At 39.7% G+C, this 22,408-nt stretch overlaps 2 protein-coding genes across 29 annotated transcripts in view; both read right to left on the reverse strand.

The window, feature by feature from the left end:
• Positions 1 to 22,408, reverse strand: part of LOC129421780 (protocadherin alpha-C2) — a 160,828-nt gene that overhangs the window by 32,268 nt on the left and 106,152 nt on the right. For 8 of the 28 annotated variants that reach the window (XM_073854468.1, XM_055177317.2, XM_073854466.1 and 5 more), the window contains exon 3: positions 2,366 to 2,383. The exons of 13 other annotated variants lie outside the window; for them this stretch is intronic. In XM_073854468.1, coding sequence (XP_073710569.1) covers positions 2,366 to 2,383 — 18 coding nt within the window. Of the gene's footprint in view, positions 1 to 2,365; positions 2,384 to 3,113; positions 5,639 to 5,852; positions 8,043 to 8,971; positions 11,422 to 15,372; positions 17,881 to 22,408 lie in introns of those variants that run through there. 7 more of the 28 variants (XM_073854463.1, XM_055177337.2, XM_055177320.2 and 4 more) reach the window with 7 other exon arrangements.
• Positions 18,141 to 22,393, reverse strand: LOC141350072 (protocadherin alpha-8-like). The gene has a single exon (XM_073854481.1). The coding sequence runs from the start codon at positions 21,171 to 21,173 to the stop codon at positions 18,750 to 18,752; it is 2,424 nt and encodes an 807-aa protein (XP_073710582.1). The 5' UTR covers positions 21,174 to 22,393; the 3' UTR covers positions 18,141 to 18,749.

Below are 22,408 nucleotides of genomic sequence, written 5' to 3' on the forward strand. Positions count from 1 at the left end.
ATGACAACCTGAAGATGACTGGATAAGAACAACACAATGTGGTAAGACCTTAGCGTAGCATAGTTTGGGTGCGTCTGTTTGGTCAGGAAGTTAAGGAGACAGTAGCATAGAGAACAAAGAATGGCCAATGAGATAAATATGTCACTATAGCCTGTTTATACAGTGTCTGTTCGAGTGCAAGTGATCTTTCATGAATATAGGGCACCACTAGGGGTTGGGCAATAAATTATTTGCTTCCTGACAAATAAATAATAATGTGTTTTTATCCAAACAACCAAATAAATTTCAAATGATTAAATACAATAAATATTATACATACTAAACAACATTCAGCAACATATATTTTAACAGAAACATCTCTATAGGTGAAACAAAGCCAGAAGGAACCCTTGTGAACAAATAAACAATTCACTGAATCAGAGTTAAGTGTTGATTCACTGAAACGCACCATTTGAACTACATTAAATAAGCAAACCTGCTAACTGTAAAAACATTTTTGAAACCAAAGCTTAAATCAGAGATGCTACAAAAACATATCTGCCTTAAAGCTCCAATCGCATGCAAGCATATATATGAAGAATATAATTGAGAATATTTCTCCAGTTCTTGATACATATATTACCCATCTCCGGACACAACTGATGTGTATATGATGTGTGTGTACTGTGGACTTCTGTAATGACCACAGCACGTGAAAATCTAACATAGCTATCGCCTTCTGACACTCATGATGTTGCTCAACTAACACAAACTGAATGTGCAACCTTTTATCTTACACTATCACAAACACACAAATACACGGCATCTGTTTAGAGCACGCTCGTGTTGTCAAAGTCACATTTGCCCTCGGGAGAATTGGAGCAGAGGGTGGGGTTTTACCGTGACTGACAGGGATGATGTCAGAGCTATGAGCTCAGACTGCAAACTGTGAGCTGTTGCGGTACTGAACGGAAAATTACCAACCCTTCCCCCACACCACTTCCTCTCTCACTCTTTCTATATTCATCCCTTCAGCTTTTATCCCATCTCTCTTTTCTCAGCCCCCATTCCCCTCCTGTTTTCTATCCCTCGTTCTCTCTCTCCCATCCCCCCCTGTCTCTCCCACACACGCAACATGCATTAGCTGAGAGGAGAAGCCTCAGCTGGCATAGAATGTAGCTCAAATCTGCACTGTGTGGTTTTGTGTATATCTTACGGTGTAACACAACAAAAGACAGCAACACAACACAAAAACCCGTAGTGTATATCTGATGAGAGCAAAAACATCCTCATGCTTCAACAAAAAACAAACAATAACCTGTAAAAGCACAATACTCAAACAGACTGGTTGGTTAGTAATTCTTTTACCAAAAAGCTTTTCTACAGCAAAATGGTCTCCACATATTCTATAGACAAAATGGGGATTAAACATCTGAAATGTTTTTCCAACATGATTTTGAATACAAAAGATTACATTTAAACAAGAAAAGCTATGATGTTACAAGAAATGTTTAATATTGCTGCTTCTATATCTGTAAAACTTAATCTGATTGTCTTTCTTCCATTTAAACACACAAGCTTACTGAAATATTCCTAAAACATTCAGGGACTGTGAAACGCTTTAGAGCAAGGATGTCTTTACAATGGGACATTAAATAATAAGATGAAATTCTCAAATTTATGATAATATGATTTAAAATATAATATGCATTTACTCCATGTACTAAATATTTTCACTAGCGGTCTCAGATTTTCTTTAACCCACTGAATGTATAGATTTAACCATTATAAGTTCACAGTATATGCTTTAGGACCTAAAGCTTAGTCATACGTTTAACACACAATATCCACTAAAGCATCTTGATAAACAACAACACCTACTAAAGACAGAAAAGAAAAAGTGTGTCTAAATCACAAAAGAAATATACATCTAGGCATGGGCTGGTATGGCATTTTGGCGGTATAATCACCTTAAGCGAAAACACCACGGTTTCACGTGTTGCGGTATTGCCATTGCAACACTGAAATGTGTTATTTGCAAATGTCTGCTTATAAAAACAACTTTTCAACTGGACACAACCCATTTTATTTTTAACCAACATACAACATGTATGCCAGGTACAAATAAAGCAGTTACATTATAATATTCTTTCATAAATATATGTATTTGTGTAATATATATTAAATGTAAACATCAAATCAATTACATGACTTAATACAGCTCATACCTTGAAAACGTGTCACAGAAAATTTTTGTGGTTTGAAACCTTAAAATCTTTAAAACATCAGTATACCTTGAAACCGGTAACCGGCCCATGCCTACGTGTATCATGTTTGAGGGAGATGCTATACAGAAAAATGCAAAATTCAGTCATATTGCTCTTACCCTGATGAGAGTGCTCAGCTACAGAAAAAAAGAGTGAGAACAAGAGAAAGAAAAAAAGGAAGAGGGAGAGAGTCACTGAACTGCAGATATTGTACTTGTGACAATGAGTAGTGTTTACAGAATGAATTTAAATGTAGCATCTACTGTGACTTGTTAATGGACTGAAAGAGAGAGGAAATGTTACGAAATGGTGTAAACCAGATACTGCCTGCAGAAAGATACAAGTCAAAGAAAAATCTTTCCTTCTTTCATCCTGCATCTGTCTCTGTTTATGTGCAATATATTTTCTAAAGGAAACAAAATCAGGGCATGGCCTAAATAACCAACACGACACAGACAGCAACAAATCCATTCCACGTGATGGTTGTCTCATGCTCAGACTTTAACAATGAAATTTCTGTTAAGACAGACCAAAAAACTGATCAAAAATAGAAGGGAGAAAAATCTCACTGTGCAAATATGTATATATCCTAAAAATCTATATTCAAATGTGCATGAAGTGCATGTGTGTTATTTAAAATGGCTTTTTTGCTGCAAAGAGACTCACAACAACAGATTCAGCACCATGGACAGCTCACACATCCTCTTAAACTATTCACTCTGCAGACGGATACAAACAGCTGAACTCAGGAGAAAATGAAAATAACTTTTATGGAAATAAATACAAGAATTGGGCCCCTTGTAAGATTGGATATAGAAGAAAGGATATACAGTAGGAAGCTTCATAGGCCCCTTTAGAAAAGCTCACCTTTTCTTTATTAGGAAGTGTTTGTGTTCTTGTAAAAGTGTCTCCTCCATTAATACTGATCAATTCTGCATCTGCAGGTGGAAATGCAGTAGGAAAAACCACTACGTCACTCTTCAGTGTATCCGAGTTAAAGCACACGTCATACTGCTGAGTGGATTTGGAGTAAGACCAGCTCCCGTCCGGGTGGGTGGTGATCATTGGGGTACTGTACCTGCCCAAACTGTCATCTGTCCTGTGACATTTCACAGCTATCAAACTGATGAGGCTCAGTAAAAAGATAACTGACACAGACACAATGGCTATCAGCAAATACAGATTTAAATCCGAGAAACTCTCCTCCTTGAGTGGTACATGTCTGAACTGAGTCTTGACGTCACCTGTGTTTTCAACAACCACAACATCAATAGACACAGTCGCAGACAGTGAGGGCTCTCCGTTATCACAAACCAAAATCACCAGTGGGTGAGTTTTCAAATCATTGTCACTCATTCTCCTCTTAGTCCTGATCTCTCCGCTACTGGTTCCGATTCGAAACAGATTGTTTCCTTTGGGTTCAGAGACTTGATAAGACAGCAGTGCATTGTAACCGGAGTCCGCATCTACAGCCCTGATCTTGGCCACAAAGTAGCCCGCCTCTGCAGAATATGGAATGTTCTCGGTGTTAACTGAACCGTGCTCGGAATAGGGCGCGAGAATACCAGGACTATTGTCGTTCTCATCCAGAATAAAAACATTGACAGTCACGTTACTGCTGAGCGGAGGAACACCAGAGTCTGTGGCCTGCACTTTAAACTGAAATGTTTTTATCTCCTCATAGTTGAAAGACTGCAAAGTGTGTATATCCCCACTGTCAGAGTTTATGCTAATAGCAGAATAAGCAAATGCAGATTTTTGAGACTGCTCCAATAATCCATAAGTAATTTTAGAATTTTCATCTAAATCTGGGTCATTAGCAGAAAGAGTGTGAATAATTTGGCTCTTGGGGCCATTTTCTTTCACAAATAAATTTATGACAGGGTTTAAAAAACGTGGCGCGTTGTCATTCACATCTGACACATATACTGTAAATACGCGAGTGGCGGAAAGAGGCGGAGTCCCTTCATCTGTAGCGACAATCGTAACATTATATCGATCAACGCGCTCTCTATCCAACGGCCCGTCCACTACAAGTGAATAATAATTTTTATAAGATGACTGTAATTTAAAAGGGACGTCACCTATCACTTTACCCTGCGCATTTCCATTCTTTCCGGAGTCTTTGTCAGATATCGTTATCAATGCAACTGTTGTTTCTTTTTTGGCATCCTCCCTTACCGTGTTCACCTGCGACGTTAATGATATCATTGGTTCATTGTCGTTAACATCTAAAACCTCGACTAAAATTTTACAGTGCGTAGAGCGTGGACTCACGCCTTTGTCTTTAGCCTGAGCATGAATCTCATAAGCATTGTGTTGCTCAAAATCGACACTGCCCTGTACGGAAATCTCACCGGTCGCAGAGTCCATTTTAAAAACGCTTTTTGTTCTATCATCGCTGTCTTGATGAACTAAAGAGTAAATAATTTCACTGTTTATACCCTCATCTACATCAGTCGCATTTAAATTTATAACTATTGTTCCAATTGGTGCATTCTCAACAAGACGCACTTTGTATAAAGCTTTGCCAAACACTGGTGCATTATCGTTTACATCTTGCACATTTACGACTACCTGCATTGTCCCTGATCTCGAAGGTTTTCCTCCGTCTACAGCAGTCAGTGTGAGCTGAATCATGGGCTGTTTTTCTCGGTCTAAAGCTTTCTGCAGCACTAACTCCGCAGATACAGTCTGCTCTCCTTCGCTCTGAACATCCAGAGAGAAATATTCATTCGAGCTCAGCTTATAGCTCTTTACCGAATTTGCTCCGACATCGGGATCCGAAGCTTTCGGTAATTGAAATCTGTCACCAACAAATGCATTCTCTGATATATTAAACTGCTTAGACTTAACACGAAACGACGGAGCATTGTCATTAATGTCTAAAATTTTTATCTCAATGCGAAACAAATTTAAAGGATTGTTAACCACAGCTTCTAAATTTACTGAACATTGCGGTGAGGCAGCACACATTTCCTCCCTGTCTATCCTTTCGCTGACGAAGAAAACCCCAGTTTTCAAATTAACCCCAAAATATTTTCTTCCAGATACTGTGGCGATATGAAAATTACGTGACTCCAGTTCTTCATTATTTAAAGTGAGGTCCTTTGCGACATTTCCAACAACGGTTCCCGTGTTCACCTCCTCTGATATGGAATACGCGAGCTGGGCTGAAGATATATCCAAAAACAACACCAAAATATTACAAGTAATGATCCAACCGAAAAAAATGATGCTTGCCATTGCGCATCTATAATGTTAAACTCCAATCAAATTATATAAAATAAAATGTTATAAAATAGTCCCCATTTTTGGTCATGTTGCCACGTATGACATTTTGTTTCCATCCGAAGACATCAAGCCTATAAAGAACAATGCACACGAGCGCGCACTCTGAAAGAGGATGAGGAGGAGCCAGTGTGCGCGTGCACAGAGGGTACAAAACACTTCTGTGCTGACACCAAGTGGCTCTGAACAATAATCTACAATATAGAAATACAGATCAGAATGAAAAATATTCTATTTTATCTATCAAATCTTAAATCTGGCACATTTACGCGCATTTACCTAGTTTACTGTGGATTAACATTTGTTTCTGCTTACCTTTTCTTTATTAGGAAGTGTTTGCGTTCTGGTAAAAGTGTCTCCTCCATTAATACTGATTAATTCTGCATCTGCGGGCGGGAACGGAGCAGGGAAAACCACTACGTCACTCTTCAGTGTATCCGAGTTAAAGCACACGTCATACTGTTGAGTGGATTTGGAGTAGGACCAGCTCCCGTCAGGATGGGTGGTGATCATTGGGGTGCTGTATCTGCCCAAACTGCTGTCTGTCCTGTGACATTTTACAGCTATCAAACTGATGAGGCTCAGTAAAAATATGACGGACACTGACACGATGGCGATCAGCAAATACAGATTTAAATCCGAGAAACTCTCCTCCTTCAGTGGTACATGTCTGAACTGAGTCTTGACGTCACTCGCGCTTTCAACAACTACATCAATAGACACAGTCGCTGAAAGTGAGGGCTCTCCGTTATCGCAAACCAGAATCACCAACGGGTGAGTTTTCAAATCATTGTCACTCATTCTCCTCTTAGTCCTGATCTCCCCGCTGCTGGTTCCGATTCGAAACAGATTGTTTCCTTTGGGCTCAGAGACGTGATAAGACAACAGCGCATTGTAACCGGAGTCCGCATCTACAGCCCTGATCTTGGCCACAAAGTAGCCCGCCTCAGCAGAATAGGGAATGTTCTCGGTGTTAACGGAACCGTGCTCGGAATAGGGCGCGAGAATCCCGGGACTATTGTCGTTCTCATCCAGAATAAAAACATTGACAGTCACGTTACTGCTGAGCGGAGGAACACCAGAGTCTGTAGCCTGAACTTTAAACTGAAACGTTTTTATCTCCTCATAGTTAAAAGATTGCAAACTGTGTATATCTCCACTGTCGGAGTTTATGTTGATCATTGATGTTACCGGGCCGTTTTTAGAGCTTTCTACTAATGAATATGTGATCCGGGCATTATCACCTACATCAGGATCTAAAGCAGATACTGTATAAATAACAGCTCCGATCTGACTGTTCTCTTTCACATAAACATTAATGACGGACTCTGGAAAGCGCGGCGCGTTGTCATTCACATCAGACACGTGTACAGTAATGACACTGGTACTAGAAAGAGGCGGAGTCCCTTCATCACTAGCTATGATGGTCACATTATATGCATGCGCGCTCTCTCTGTCTAGAGGACCGTTAACAACTAAAGTATAGTAATTTTTGAAGGAATTCTGTACTTTAAAAGGAACAGAGCCCTGAAGTTTTAAATCGACTTGCCCGTTTTTACCAGAATCATTATCTGTAATGGTTATCATTCCAACCATGGTATTAATAGGAGCATCTTCCTTAACCGTATTTACTAAAGACGTCACAGAAATTTCTGGTTTATTGTCATTAACATCAACGATTTCGATTAGTACTTTACAGTGCGCTGCTTTTGGGTTATGTCCCTTATCTTTAGCTTGTACTCGAAGTTCTATTGCACTGCTCTGTTCGTAATCTACATCACGCTGCACAGTTATTTCGCCAGTTTCGGGATTTATCAAAAATGCATTGACATCATTGTCACCATTGTGATTTACAATAGCATAAACGATTTCACTGTTTACGCCCTCGTCTATATCAACAGCTTGAACAGTTATTACGTGAGTTCCAGGAGCAGCATTCTCAATGATACGAGCTTTATACAAAGACTTGCTGAAGACAGGAATATTATCATTAACATCCGCAACGTTAACAACGATTTCTGTTGTACCAGACTTTGGAGGTTTTCCTCCATCTATAGCGGTCATCGTGAGCTGAATTACAGGCTGTTTCTCTCGGTCTAAAGCTTTCTGCAGTATTAACTCAACAGACACACTTTGCTCTCCTCCGCTCTGAACATCCAAAGAGAAATATTCATTCGGACTTAGCTTGTAGCTTTTTACCGAATTACTGCCAACATCTGCGTCAAAAGCGCTTGGTAACGGAAACCTCTCCCCTGGAATAGCAGATTCTGTGATATTCAAATTTGTTATTGATGTCCGAAATGATGGCGCATTATCATTAATATCAAGAACATTTACTTCAAACCTGTATATGTTTAATGGGGAGTTTATCATGCCTTCTACAGAAAGAGAACATTTCATATTCTGCTTGCATATCGCTTCTCTATCAATTCTTTCTCTGACATGAAGAATTCCAGATTTTATATTTGTATCAAAATACCTCGTGTTGGGCCCCTGGACGACATGAAACCCTCGTACCTCAAGTTCCTGAACATTCAGATTAAAATCCTTAGCCAAATTCCCAACTGTAGTCCCTGGGTTTGCTTCCTCCATCACGGAATACACAATCTGCCCGCCTGCTATATTCCATAGCCGAAAGAAAAGATACAGTGAAACCCAAAAGCTACATTTTTGTTGTCCAGTGGATATCATTGCGTCCAAATCTTCTAGATATGACAAAACCACGGAAATCACATAGCATAGTCGCAAAGTAGCAATTCACAAGAAACCGCACGACAGATGTCTTCTGACACAATGGCGAACTGTGAACAAAGCCCTGCGCTCGTGTAGTCAGCTACGAAACCAGGAGGAGCTTATCTACGTTACAGAAATTATCTGTGCACAATGGAAGGCTGCTGACATCGTGCGGGCAACTGCAAACCAAACTATTTGCAAATTTAAAAATAATACTTATTAGATAAAAAAGCATAATTTAAAAATATTTTTAAAAGTGTTCGATCTGAATTAAAACTTGGATTGCCAAAACAATGTAGCCTATCAACAACAGAAGCACTGACACCAATTGTTGTGCTCAGTAAGGATTATTAGACCGTAAACAAAATAGTTAAATAAATAAATAGAAATAAAGTGAAATATTGAGCAAATTATAGAGCAGGTTACTCAAAACGTAAATATGTTAAGGGAGAAATATAATGCGAGAACATTCAAACTGTCAATGGCAAGCTTTGTGTTTTCAGGACCACGGACAGGGAATTTTGCAAAGTATGACAATTCAAGGGTTGTAAACAGAATTAATTATTTTAGGGGTAAATATATCCTTGTTTTTGAGATTTATGTAAAAAGTAATACCACGTCTGATAAACATGAGTGAGAGAAAGCTAAATTCAATGGCACCATAAAAATATATTTTTACTCAATTTAATATTTTTTCTTACCTTCTCTTTATTTGGAAGTGTTTGTGTTCTGGTAAAAGTGTCTCCTCCATTAATACTGATCAATTCTGCATCTGCAGGCGGAAATGGCGCAGGGAAAACCACTACGTCACTCTTAAGTGTATCCGAGTTAAAGCACACGTCGTACTGCTGAGTGGATTTGGAGTAAGACCAGCTCCCGTCAGGGTGTGTGGTGATAATTGGGGTGCTGTACCTGCCCAAACTGCTGTCTGTTCTGTGACATTTCACAGCTATCAAACTGATGAGGCTCAATAAAAAGATGACGGACACAGACCCAATGGCGATCAGCAAATACAGATTTAAATCCGAGAAACTCTCCTCCTTCAGTGGTACATGTCTGAACTGAGTCTTAACGTCACCTCCGCTTTCAACAACTACGACATCAATAGACACAGTCGCAGACAGTGAGGGCTCTCCGTTATCACAAACCAAAATCACCAACGGGTGGGTTTTTAAATCATTGTCACTCATTCTCCTCTTAGTCCTGATCTCCCCGCTGCTGGTTCCGATTCGAAACAGATTGTTTCCTTTGGGCTCAGACACGTGATAAGACAACAGCGCATTGTAACCGGAATCCGCATCTACAGCCCTGATCTTGGCCACAAAGAAGCCCGCCTCAGCAGAATAGGGAATGTTCTCCGTGTTAACGGAACCGTGCTCGGAATAGGGCGCGAGAATCCCGGGACTATTGTCGTTCTCATCCAGAATAAAAACATTGACAGTCACGTTACTGCTGAGCGGAGGAACACCAGAGTCTGTAGCCTGAACTTTAAACTGAAATGTTTTTATCTCCTCATAGTTAAACGATTGCAAACTGTGTATATCTCCACTGTCAGAGTTTATGTTGATCATGGATGTTACCGGGCCGCTTTTAAAGCTTTCTACTAATGAATATGTGATGCGGGCATTATCACCTACATCAGGATCAAATGCAGAAACTGTATGAATGACAGCTCCGATCTGACTGTTCTCTTTTACATAAACATTAATGACGGACTCTGGAAAGCGGGGCGCGTTGTCATTCACATCAGACACGTGTACAGTAATGACACTGGTACTAGAGAGAGGTGGAGTCCCTTCATCAGTAGCTATGATGGTCACATTATATGCATGCGCGCTCTCTCTGTCTAGAGGGCCGTTAACAACTAAAGAATAATAATTTTTATATGAATTCTGTACTTTAAAAGGAACAGAGCCCTGGATTTTTAAATCGACTTGCCCGTTTTTACCAGAATCATTATCGGTAACGGTTATCATTCCAACCATGGTATTAATAGGAGCATCTTCCTTAACTGTATTTACTAAAGACGTCACAGATATCTCTGGTATGTTGTCATTAACATCAACGATTTCGATTAACACTTTACAGTGTGCTGCTCTCGGGTTGTGTCCTTTATCTTTTGCTTGTACTCGAAGTTCAACCGCAGTCCTCTCTTCGTAATCTACATTATTTTGCACAATAATTTCACCATTTTGCGGATTTATGGAAAATGCATTGGCGGTTTTCTCATTGTTGTGACTGATAAAAGAATAAATGATTTCACTGTTTACGCCCTCGTCTATATCAACAGCTTGAACAGATATTACGTGAGTACCAGGCGCAGCATTCTCAATGATACGAGCTTTATACAAAGACTTACTAAAGACTGGAATGTTATCATTAACATCCACAACGTTAACAGCGATTTCTGTCGTACCAGACTTCGGAGGTTTTCCTCCATCTATAGCGGTCATCGTGAGCTGGATTACAGGCAGTTTCTCTCGGTCTAAAGCTTTCTGCAGCACTAACTCAGCAGACACACTCTGCTCTCCTCCGCTTTGAACATCCAGAGAGAAATGTTCATTTGGACTCAGCTTGTAACTCTTTACCGAATTACTGCCCACATCTGCGTCAAACGCGCTCTGTAACGGAAACCTCTCCCCCGTAAAAGCAGATTCACTTATATTTAAATGTGTAACTGACGTCTGGAATTCTGGTGCATTATCATTAATGTCCAAAATATTTACATCAAACCTGTACATGTTTAACGGGGAGTTTATCATGGCTTCTATAGAAAAAGAGCATTTCATATTCTGCTTGCACATCGCTTCTCTATCAATTCTCTCTCTGACATGAAGAGTTCCAGATTTTAAATTTGTATCGAAATACCTTGTGTTCGGCCCCTGGACGACATGAAACCCTCGTACCTCAAATTCCTGAACATTCAGATTAAAATCCTTAGCCAAATTCCCAACTGTAGTCCCTGGGTTTGCTTCCTCCATCACGGAATACACAATCTGCCCGCCTGCTATATTCCATAGCCGAAAGAAAAGATACAGTGAAACCCAAAAGCTACATTTTTGCTGTGCAGTGGATATCATTGCGTCCAAATCTTGTAGATATGACAAAACCACGGAAATCAAATAGCATAGTCGCAAAGTAGCAATTCACAGACAGCTGTCTTCTGACACAATGGCGAACTGTGAACAAAGCCCTGCGCTCGTGTAGAAACCAGGAGGAGCTTATACGTTACAGAAATTCTCTGTGCACAATGGAAGGCTGCTGACATCGTGCGGGCAACTGCAAACCAAACTATTTGCACATTTAAAAAATAACATTTATTAGATTAAAAAACATAATTTCAAAATATTTTTCAAAGTGTTTGATCTGGTAAAGACATAGGCTACATTATTTTGGCAATCTATATACAACAGATGAATCGTCAGCAATTGCTGTGCTCATTAAGGATTACAAAACATTATCCAAAATAAATAAATAATAATAATAATACAATTTAATATTGAACAAATTATAGAGCAGGTTACTCGAAGCGTAAATATGTTTATAGATAAATGTGGTGCGAAAACATTCAAACTGTCAACTAGAAGCTTTGTGTTTTCAGGACCACGGACAGGGAACTTTTGCAAAGATTGACAATTCAAGGACTGTAAACAGCAGTAATTATTTTAGGGGTGAAATATAACTTTGTTTTGAGATTTATGTTAGAGAAAGCAAAATTCTAAACACAATGGCACCGTAAAAATTTATTTTTTACTCAATTTAATATTTTGTTCTTACCTTCTCTTTATTAGGAAGTGTTTGTGTTCTGGTAAAAGTGTCTCCTCCATTAATACTGATCAATTCTGCATCTGCAGGCGGAAATGGCGCAGGGAAAACCACTACGTCACTCTTAAGTGTATCCGAGTTAAAGCACACGTCATACTGTTGAGTGGATTTGGAGTAAGACCAGCTTCCGTCCGGGTGGGTGGTGATCATTGGGGTGCTGTACCTGCCCAAACTGCTGTCTGTCCTGTGACATTTCACAGCTATCAAACTGATGAGGCTCAGTAAAAAGATGACGGACACAGACACAATGGCGATCAGCAAATACAGATTTAAATCCGAGAAACTCTCCTCCTTCAGTGGTACATGTCTGAACTGAGTCTTGACGTCACTCGCGCTTTCAACAACCACGACATCAATAGACACAGTCGCAGAAAGTGAGGGCTCTCCGTTATCACAAACCAAAATCACCAATGGATGAGTTTTCAAATCATTGTCACTCATTCTCCTCTTAGTCCTGATCTCCCCGCTGCTGGTTCCGATTCGAAACAGATTGTTTCCTTTGGGCTCAGAGACGTGATAAGACAACAGCGCATTGTAACCGGAGTCTGCATCTACAGCCCTGATCTTGGCCACAAAGTAGCCCGCCTCAGCAGAATAGGGAATGTTCTCAGTGTTAACGGAACCGTGCTCAGAATAGGGAGCGAGAATCCCGGGGCTATTGTCGTTCTCATCCAAAATAAAAACATTGACAGTTACGTTACTGCTGAGCGGAGGAACACCAGAGTCTGTGACCTGCACTTTAAACTGAAACGTTTTTATCTCCTCATAATTGAAAGACTGCAAACTGTGTATATCTCCATTGTCAGAGTTTATGTTGATCATTGATGTTACCGGGTTGCCTTTAGAGCTTTCAATTAATGAATATGTGATCCGGGCATTATCACCTACATCAGGATCTAAAGCAGATACTGTATAAATGACAGCTCCGATCTGACTGTTCTCTTTCACATAAACATTAATGACGGACTCTGGAAAGCGCGGCGCGTTGTCATTCACATCAGACACGTGTACAGTAATGACACTGGTACTAGAGAGAGGCGAAGTCCCTTCATCAGTAGCTGTGATGGTCACATTATACTCATGCGCGCTCTCTCTGTCTAGAGGACCGTTAACAACTAAAGTATAATAATTTTTGTAGGAATTCTGTACTTTAAAAGGAACAGAGCCCTGAATTTTTAAATCGACTTGACCGTTTTTACCAGCATCATTATCAGTTACAGTTATCGTCCCAACCACGGTATCAATAAGAGCATCTTCTCTAACTGTATTTACTATAGATGTTACAGAGATTTTTGGAACATTATCATTAATGTCAACAATTTCAACTAGTACTTTACAAAGCGCTGCTCGTGGTTTATGCCCTTTATCTTTTGCCTGCACGCGGAGCTCAACAGCATTTTTTCTTTCGTAATCTACATCACCTTTTACCGTAATCTCGCCTGTTTCAGGATTTATTGAGAAAGAATCGACGTTTTTATCATTATCTTGGTTGACTAAAGCATAGACAATTTGACCATTTACACCCTCATCAGGGTCACTGGCATGAACTGTAATAACTGAAGTGCCGTGTGGCGCGTTTTCATTTACGCGAGCCTTATACAACGATTTACTGAAAACGGGGATGTTATCATTAACATCCTCAACATTTACGACTATCTGCATTGTCCCTGATTTCGGAGGTTTTCCTCCGTCTACAGCGGTCAGTGTGAGTTGAACCACGGACTGTTTTTCTCGGTCTAAAGCTTTCTGCAGCACTAACTCAGCAGACACACTTTGCTCTCCCCCGCTCTGAACATCCAAAGAGAAATATTCATTTGGGCTCAGCTTGTAGCTCTTTACCGAATTACTGCCCACATCTGCGTCAAAAGCGCTCGGCAGAGCAAACTGTTCCCCTGGAAATGCTAATTCTGAAATGTTAAGAGTTGTCTTTGTGGTACGAAATACTGGTGAGTTATCATTAATATCTAGTACGTTTACCTCAAATCTATATATATTTAAAGGCGAGTTAACGACCGCTTCTAAAGGCAACGAGCACTTCACATTCAGTTCACAAAGCTTTTCTCTGTCAATTACATCTTGAACGTGAAGAACACCAGTCTTTAAATTTAAATCGAAATACCTTTTGTTTGCATCCGACACTATATAAAATCCACGTCTTTCAAGGTCTTGTAAATTTAAGTTTAAATCCTTTGCTAAATTCCCAACTGTCGTGCCTGGGTTTGCCTCCTCCGATATGGAATACACAATCTGTCCATCCGTAAACATCCAGAAGCGCAGAAAAACACTGAAAAATATCCACAACGTAAACATCGGAGCTTCTCTTAAACACATTTTACCGCTGTGTATATAAAATCACTGAAATCTGTCCGCATGTCTGTACAACAGCTTTCTTCTGAACCACGAGAGGACTGCATCCGAGGACAATGGCGGTGTCTTAACAAAGCCCTCATCCAGTACGACTGCAAAAAACATAGGAGGAGCTTTACCATGTCCTGACAGCGAACACTACAGACAGATACTGACATCGCGCGGACAAATTTGTGTATCACCAAAACAAATGTAAAATAGTCTGTTTTGAGCAATCATCGATCATGTATCATACAAAAGTTTAAGAAACACAACAAATAATTTAGAACTTGATTACTTTGCTCCAAGCTGTAAATATTAGCCTACGTAAAATATGCCTACAATGTCATAAAATAAAAAATAAAAAAGATGCAAACATATTTACTTAATAAAAGTGGCAACAAAATTCAGACATTCAGAACCATGGACAAGGAACGGCATCAAATAAACGAGGCTTTCGGTATGCTATATAAACATAAGAACAATGCAAAACAATTTTGCAGTCGAAATTTTGTAGCCTACGTAAAATATGCCTACAATGTCATAAAATAAAAAATAAAAAAGATGCAAACATATTTACTTTATTAAAGTGGCAACAAAATTCAGACATTCAGAACCATGGACAAGAAACGGCATCAAATCAACGAGGCTTTCGGTATGCTATATAAACATAAGAACAATGCAAAACAATTTTGCAGTCGAAATTTTGTGTTTTCAGGACCATGGACAAAGGCTTTTGCAAAGAATGACAATTTAAAGAGGGTAAACAGCATGAATTATTTTTTGGGGGGGTTGTTTTTGAGAGTTATGTAGCCTACAAAGTAAAACAATATGCGATAAAAAAAAGAGTACACCTAAAATTAAAAACAAGCAACATTCTAATCGGCACCGTAAAAATGTATCTTTTACATCATTTTACCTTATTTCTTACCTTCTCTTTATTTGGAAGTGTTTGTGTTCTGGTAAAAGTGTCTCCTCCATTAATACTGATTAATTCTGCATCTGCAGGCGGAAATGGAGCAGGGAAAACCACTACGTCACTCTTCAGTGTATCCGAGTTAAAGCACACGTCATACTGTTGAGTGGATTTGGAGTAAGACCAGCTCCCGTCCGGGTGGGTGGTGATCATTGGGGTGCTGTACCTGCCCAAACTGCTGTCTGTCCTGTGACATTTCACAGCTATCAAACCGATGAGGCTCAGTAAAAAGATGACGGACACAGACACAATGGAGATCAGCAAATACAGATTTAAATCCGAGAAACTCTCCTCCTTCAGTGGTACATGTCTGAACTGAGTCTTGACGTCACTCGCGCTTTCAACAACCACGACATCAATAGACACAGTCGCAGACAGTGAGGGCTCGCCGTTATCACAAACCAAAATCACCAGTGGGTGAGTTTTCAAATCATTGTCACTCATTCTCCTCTTAGTCCTGATCTCCCCGCTGCTGGTTCCGATACGAAACAGATTGTTTCCTTTGGGCTCAGATACGTGATAAGACAACAGCGCATTGTAACCGGAATCCGCATCTACAGCCCTGATCTTGGCCACAAAGTAGCCCGCCTCAGCAGAATAGGGAATGTTCTCGGTGTTAACTGAACCGTGCTCGGAATAGGGCGCGAGAATCCCGGGACTATTGTCGTTCTCATCCAGAATAAAAACATTGACAGTCACGTTACTGCTGAGCGGAGGAACACCAGAGTCTGTAGCCTGAACTTTAAACTGAAACGTTTTCATCTCCTCATAATTGAAAGATTGCAAACTGTGTATATCTCCACTGTCAGAGTTTATGTTGATCATGGATGTTACCGGGTTGCCTTTAGAGCTTTCACTTAATGAATATGTGATCCGGGCATTATCACCTACATCAGGATCTAAAGCAGATACTGTATAAATGACAGCTCCGATCTGACTGTTCTCTTTTACATAAACATTAATGACGGACTCTGGAAAGCGCGGCGCGTTGTCATTCACATCAGACACGTGTACAGTAATTACACTGGTACTAGAGAGAGGCGGAGTCCCTTCATCAGTAGCTGTAATGGTCAAGTTGTACTCATGCGCGCTCTCTCTGTCTAAAGGGCCGTTAACAACTAAAGTATAATAATTCTTGTACGAGTTTTGAACTTTAAATGGCAGGGACTCACCAATCTTAAGCTTGACTTCCCCATTTTTTCCGGCATCATTATCTAGTATAGTTATCATACTAACCACTGTGCCATTGGGTGCATCCTCTTTAACAGTATTTACTAAAGAGGTAACAGAAATTTCTGGAGTATTGTCATTTATATCAGTTATTTCCACTAGAACTTTACAGTATGCTGCCCGTGGTTTATGACCTTTGTCTTTAGCTTGTACTCTTATTTCAACCGCAGCGCCTTTTTCATAGTCTATAGTGCCTTTCACTATTATGTGTCCCGTTTCAGAATCTATGGAAAATGCATCTGCGCTATTATCGTTGTCATGGCTCACTAATGAATATACGATTTCTCCGTTTAGTCCTTCATCTGAATCACTGGCGTGAACTTGGATAACGGGGGTATTAGGCGGTGCATTTTCTGTCACTCGAGCTTTAAATAAAGACTTTTTAAACACAGGAACATTATCATTTACATCCTCAATATTCACAATTATATCTATTGTCCCTGATCTCGGAGGCTTTCCTCCGTCTACAGCGGTCAATGTGAGCTGGATTACAGGCTGTTTCTCTCGGTCTAAAGCTTTCTGCAGCACCAACTCAGCACTCACGCTCTGCTCTCCTGCGCTTTGAACATCCAGAGAAAAATATTCATTCGGACTCAGCTTGTAGCTCTTTACCGAATTACTGCCCACATCTGCGTCAAACGCGCTCGGTAATGGAAACCTTTCGCCTGGAAATGCCGACTCTGATATATTAAAACGTTTATCAGAGGAACGAAATGTAGGCGTGTTATCATTTATATCTAACACGTTAACTTCAAAGCGATAAACATTTAATGGCTCGTTAACAATAGCTTCTAATGGAAGAGAACATTTTAGGCTTCGTCCACACAGGTCGTCTCTGTCTATTCTCTCTTGAACATGCAGCACTCCAGTTTTCGCATTAAGATCAAAATACCTTTTATTTGGCCCAGATACTAGCTGAAATCCCCGTTTAAGCAGATCCTGTACGTTCAGGTTTAAATCCTTTGCAAGGTTGCCGACTGTGGTTCCGGTATTTGTCTCCTCCGACACTGTATACACAATCTGCCCGTACGCTACATTCCCAAAGCAAACCAGACCATGAAAAAATATTGTTAATACACAAACATGTCCAGATGTAGTTGCCATATTCCGTTTCAAAGAAGATACACAGTATTTAGCCAAGACAGCACTAACTGCATTTCGACTGTTTAGCCTGCTGTACACGACGACTGAGACGATGTGGCGAACAAAGCAATCTCCTCCTCCACCAGCTGCGAATATCAAGGCAAAGACACGGGCTGCTGAGGACCTCTAGCGGACAAACATTGATTTTTAACATAATATCTGCGTTGTGCAAGCAGTGTCGTTCAGAAGATGCTGTACTGTAATAATTTTCGAAATAGCATAAAAAATCGAGCAAAACAAAACTCTCGGACAAAATTCTGGTCGATCCGTTTAGATTTTAATTTACTTTGTTACCTATAGTTTAGATTTATACTTTAACACAAGCAACATCTCTACTAATCTCCATTGACAGAGTAACGCCTTAAAATATTGGTTATTAACATTATTGTTATTCTGTGTTTAATTATTATCCCTCTTTCTGTTATGTTATTACTTGCACCGTGTAACAAAAAGCTTACCCGACCGTCATTTCATTGCAAGATGTGTTTGATGTATAACTGTGTATGTGACTAATAAACACATTATGAATAAAAAACATTTTTATGAACAAAATAAACGAGATTCACCTTTAGCAGAGTATTTTTTTCTTGAAAGTTCGAATTAAGGCATCAATGAAACCACCACCATAACCAGCAAAGCTACACAAAAATAAGCATGAAAATGCAAAGCGAAATGTAAAAGTCAGCCCACTCAAAACAAATATTCAGATATGAAAGTGACAACTAATTTAAAATCGATGTCCTCTAGGAGAGATATGGGGAAAGAGTCATTGTCGCTCGTAATAGTTTCAGCACCATGGATAGCGTAGATGTGAGCTAAAGCTATCCAGTCTCACAAAGTTTCGTGATGTAGTCACGTATTTTTGATTCTTTTTTTTTTTTTCGTGATATTATCACGAATTAAAGCATGCTCACAGTATTTCATCCAAAACCACGACACTTTGGCGTGTGGAGTGCGTATTAAAGTAAACAAATCTCGTCAATGCATGCAGCTTTAATTCTTACCTTTTCTTTATTAGGAAGTGTTTGTGTTCTTGTAAAAGTGTCTCCTCCATTAATACTGATCAATTCTGCATCTGCAGGCGGAAATGGCGCAGGGAAAACCACTACGTCACTCTTCAGTGTATCCGAGTTAAAGCACACGTCATACTGTTGAGTGGATTTGGAGTAAGACCAGCTCCCGTCCGGGTGTGTGGTGATCATTGGGGTGCTGTACCTGCCCAAACTGCTGTCTGTCCTGTGACATTTCACAGCTATCAAACTTATGAGGCTCAGTAAAAAGATGACGGACACAGACACAATGGCTATCAGCAAATACAGATTTAAATCCGAGAAGCTCTCCTCCTTCAGTGGTACATGTCTGAACTGAGTCTTGACGTCACTTGCGCTTTCAACAACCACGACATCAATAGAAACAGTCGCAGACAGTGAGGGCTCTCCGTTATCACAAACCAAAATTACCAGCGGGTGAGTTTTCAAATCATTGTCACTCATTCTCCTCTTAGTTCTGATCTCTCCGCTGCTGGTTCCGATTCGAAACAGATTGTTTCCTTTGGGTTCAGAGACGTGATAAGACAACAGCGCATTGTAACCGGAGTCCGCATCTACAGCCCTGATCTTGGCCACAAAGTATCCCGCCTCTGCAGAATAGGGAATGTTCTCGGTGTTAACGGAACCGTGCTCGGAATAGGGCGCGAGAATCCCGGGACTATTGTCGTTCTCATCCAGAATAAAAACATTGACAGTCACGTTACTGCTGAGCGGAGGAACACCAGAGTCTGTGGCCTGAACTTTAAACTGAAACGTTTTTATCTCCTCATAGTTGAAAGCCTGTAAACTGTGTATATCTCCACTGTCGGAGTTTATGTTGATCATTGATGTTACCGGGTTGCCTTTAGAGCTTTCTAATAATGAATATGTGATCCGGGCATTATCACCTACATCAGGATCAAATGCAGAAACTGTATGAATGACAGCTCCGATCTGACTGTTCTCTTTTACATAAACATTAATGACGGACTCTGGAAAGCGCGGCGCGTTGTCATTCACATCAGACACGTGTACAGTAATGACACTGGTACTAGAGAGAGGCGGAGTCCCTTCATCAGTCGCTGTGATGGTCACATTATATTTATGCGCGCTCTCTCTGTCTAGAGGACCGTCAACAACAAGAGAATATTTATTTTTATAGGTGTTCTGTATGCGAAATGGAGCAAAATCGGGTATCTTAAGAACGACAGCCCCATTTTTTCCTGCGTCTCCATCTTTAACAGTTATTAATCCCACCATTGTACCTGCAGTCGCGTCCTCTCTTACAGTTTCAGCTAAAGATGTCACGGAAATTTCAGGGACATTATCATTTACATCAGTAATTTCAACTAAAACCTTACAATGAGCCGCTCTTGGTTTATGACCTTTATCTTTTGCCTGTACGCGTATTTCTACGGCATTGCTCGTCTCGTAATCAATGGTCCCTTTAACAGAGATTAAGCCACTAGCGGAATCAATAGTAAACGCGTTCGCGATTTTGTCATCGTCATGACTTATAAATGAATATATTATTTCTCCGTTTAAACCTTCATCAGAATCGCTAGCCTGGACTGTAATAACAGAAGTGCCGGGGGGCGCATTTTCAGTAATTCGCGCTTTGTAGAGAGATTGAGTAAATACAGGCATATTATCATTTACATCCTCAACATTAATAACAATTTGTGATGTCCCTGATCTAGGAGGTTTTCCTCCGTCTACAGCGGTCAGTGTGAGCTGGATCACAGGCTGTTTTTCTCGGTCTAAAGCTTTCTGCAGCACTAATTCAGCAGACACACTCTGCTCTCCTCCGCTCTGAACATCCAGAGAGAAATATTCATTTGGGCTCAGCTTGTAGCTTTTTACCGAATTACTGCCAACATCTGCGTCAAACGCGCTCGGTAAAGTAAATCTCTCACCTGGGAATGCCGACTCTGCGATATTCAGTTGTGTCTTTTGTGCTTTAAAACTAGGCATGTTGTCGTTGATGTCTAAAACATTCACTTCCAGCCTAAACATGTTTAAAGGAGAGTTCACAATAGCTTCCATTTCCAGAGCGCATTTACTGCTCCTTCCGCACAACTGTTCCCTGTCTATTCTCTCTCCGACGACGAGTAGACCCCCTTTTAAACTGACACCGAAATACCTCTTATTTGGTCCTTCAACGATTTGAAATCCACGAACCTCTAATTCTTGAATATTCAGGTTCAAATCCTTTGCTATATTTCCCACAGTGGTGCCAGGATCTACCTCCTCCAACACAGAATACACAATTTGCCCGTCAGCATTATCCCAAATGAAGAACGGTAAAATAAAATACATCCACGATTTAAATCCTTGTTTTGGCATTTTCAGCATCAGTTTAATAAATCCGCTTGATCCATTCGAAAATAACGAGCTGCACAACGTCGTAATTCCTCAAAGCTCTTGTATAAACGAAGACAGCAATATCGTCTCTCCCGAACAAAAGCCCCACGTGACAAAAACTGAACCCTCCCTTAACTTAGAAAAGCCTCGTGTTAAAGAGAAAAAACAACATGTCGGTCTCTGATGACACCGTGCGGACAAATCAAGCAAAAGTAGTTATCGCCTTTGTGCAAAATCAATGCCAATAGAATTATCAAAATTATGTTTTAAGACTAATTCACACTGATCCAACATACGCTGACATTCAAATTTAGAATGAATGAGTTTGTGGGCGTTTGTTAAAACAGTGAAACATTTCAAGCTAATAGGATATTAACGTATTAACTTTAAATGCTGTTAAAGCATTGCAGAGCATTAACAGCGAAAAATGTCATGGGTTCAATGACTATGGAACACAAATATTTTAAAAATGCATACATTGAATGCACTGAAATTCACTTTGGATAAAAGTGTCTACAAATATGCGTAGTGCAAACAACATTAGCAACACTCCATATAGAAATTTGGCAGACACATTTTGATAAAATTTAAAATGGGTTTAAAAATAGAATGCGTGAACACTTAATCTCTACGCAATGATTGTGTGGCTTTATTATTATTGTTATAAATTTAAATTTGGAAATGTACAATATTTTTACTTAATTATATTTAGTTTTAAAACCAAACTTAAAACACTTATTTCCCGTGAGTCTTAGTTCTAATGTTGTCATTTCTGTATGTTGTCAGTCGTTGTCCCTAAATTTATTGTATGCTTTCTATATTTTGTGTTTCATTTTGATTTTATTTTCTGCTACTTTGTAACCCTTATTCCTGTTTTAAGTTCTGCTCATATTATTTCATGTGCAGGACTTTGTTCTGCTTCTGCAGATTTTATAAATAAAAATGTATTGATTAATTACACTGTAAAAAATAATACGCTGGATTTACTTTAAATATAGTGCATTATTTTTGCATGCACTTTTTTAAGTAAGTTGTAGCCCTCTACGAGGGATTCAGCACCACGAACAGTTCCACAAATCAAATTTCAAATAAAATACAAGAATTGACTCCAACGCGTTCTAAAGAAAGACTATAATAATATAATATATAAATAATAACATTTTTGTTTTAATTTTTTAATACGACAAAGTAATATTAAAGAACACACGTTATCAATAATATCAAAC

This window comes from Misgurnus anguillicaudatus, chromosome 16, assembly GCF_027580225.2.
Source record: "Misgurnus anguillicaudatus chromosome 16, ASM2758022v2, whole genome shotgun sequence".
Lineage (NCBI taxonomy): Eukaryota > Metazoa > Chordata > Actinopteri > Cypriniformes > Cobitidae > Misgurnus > Misgurnus anguillicaudatus.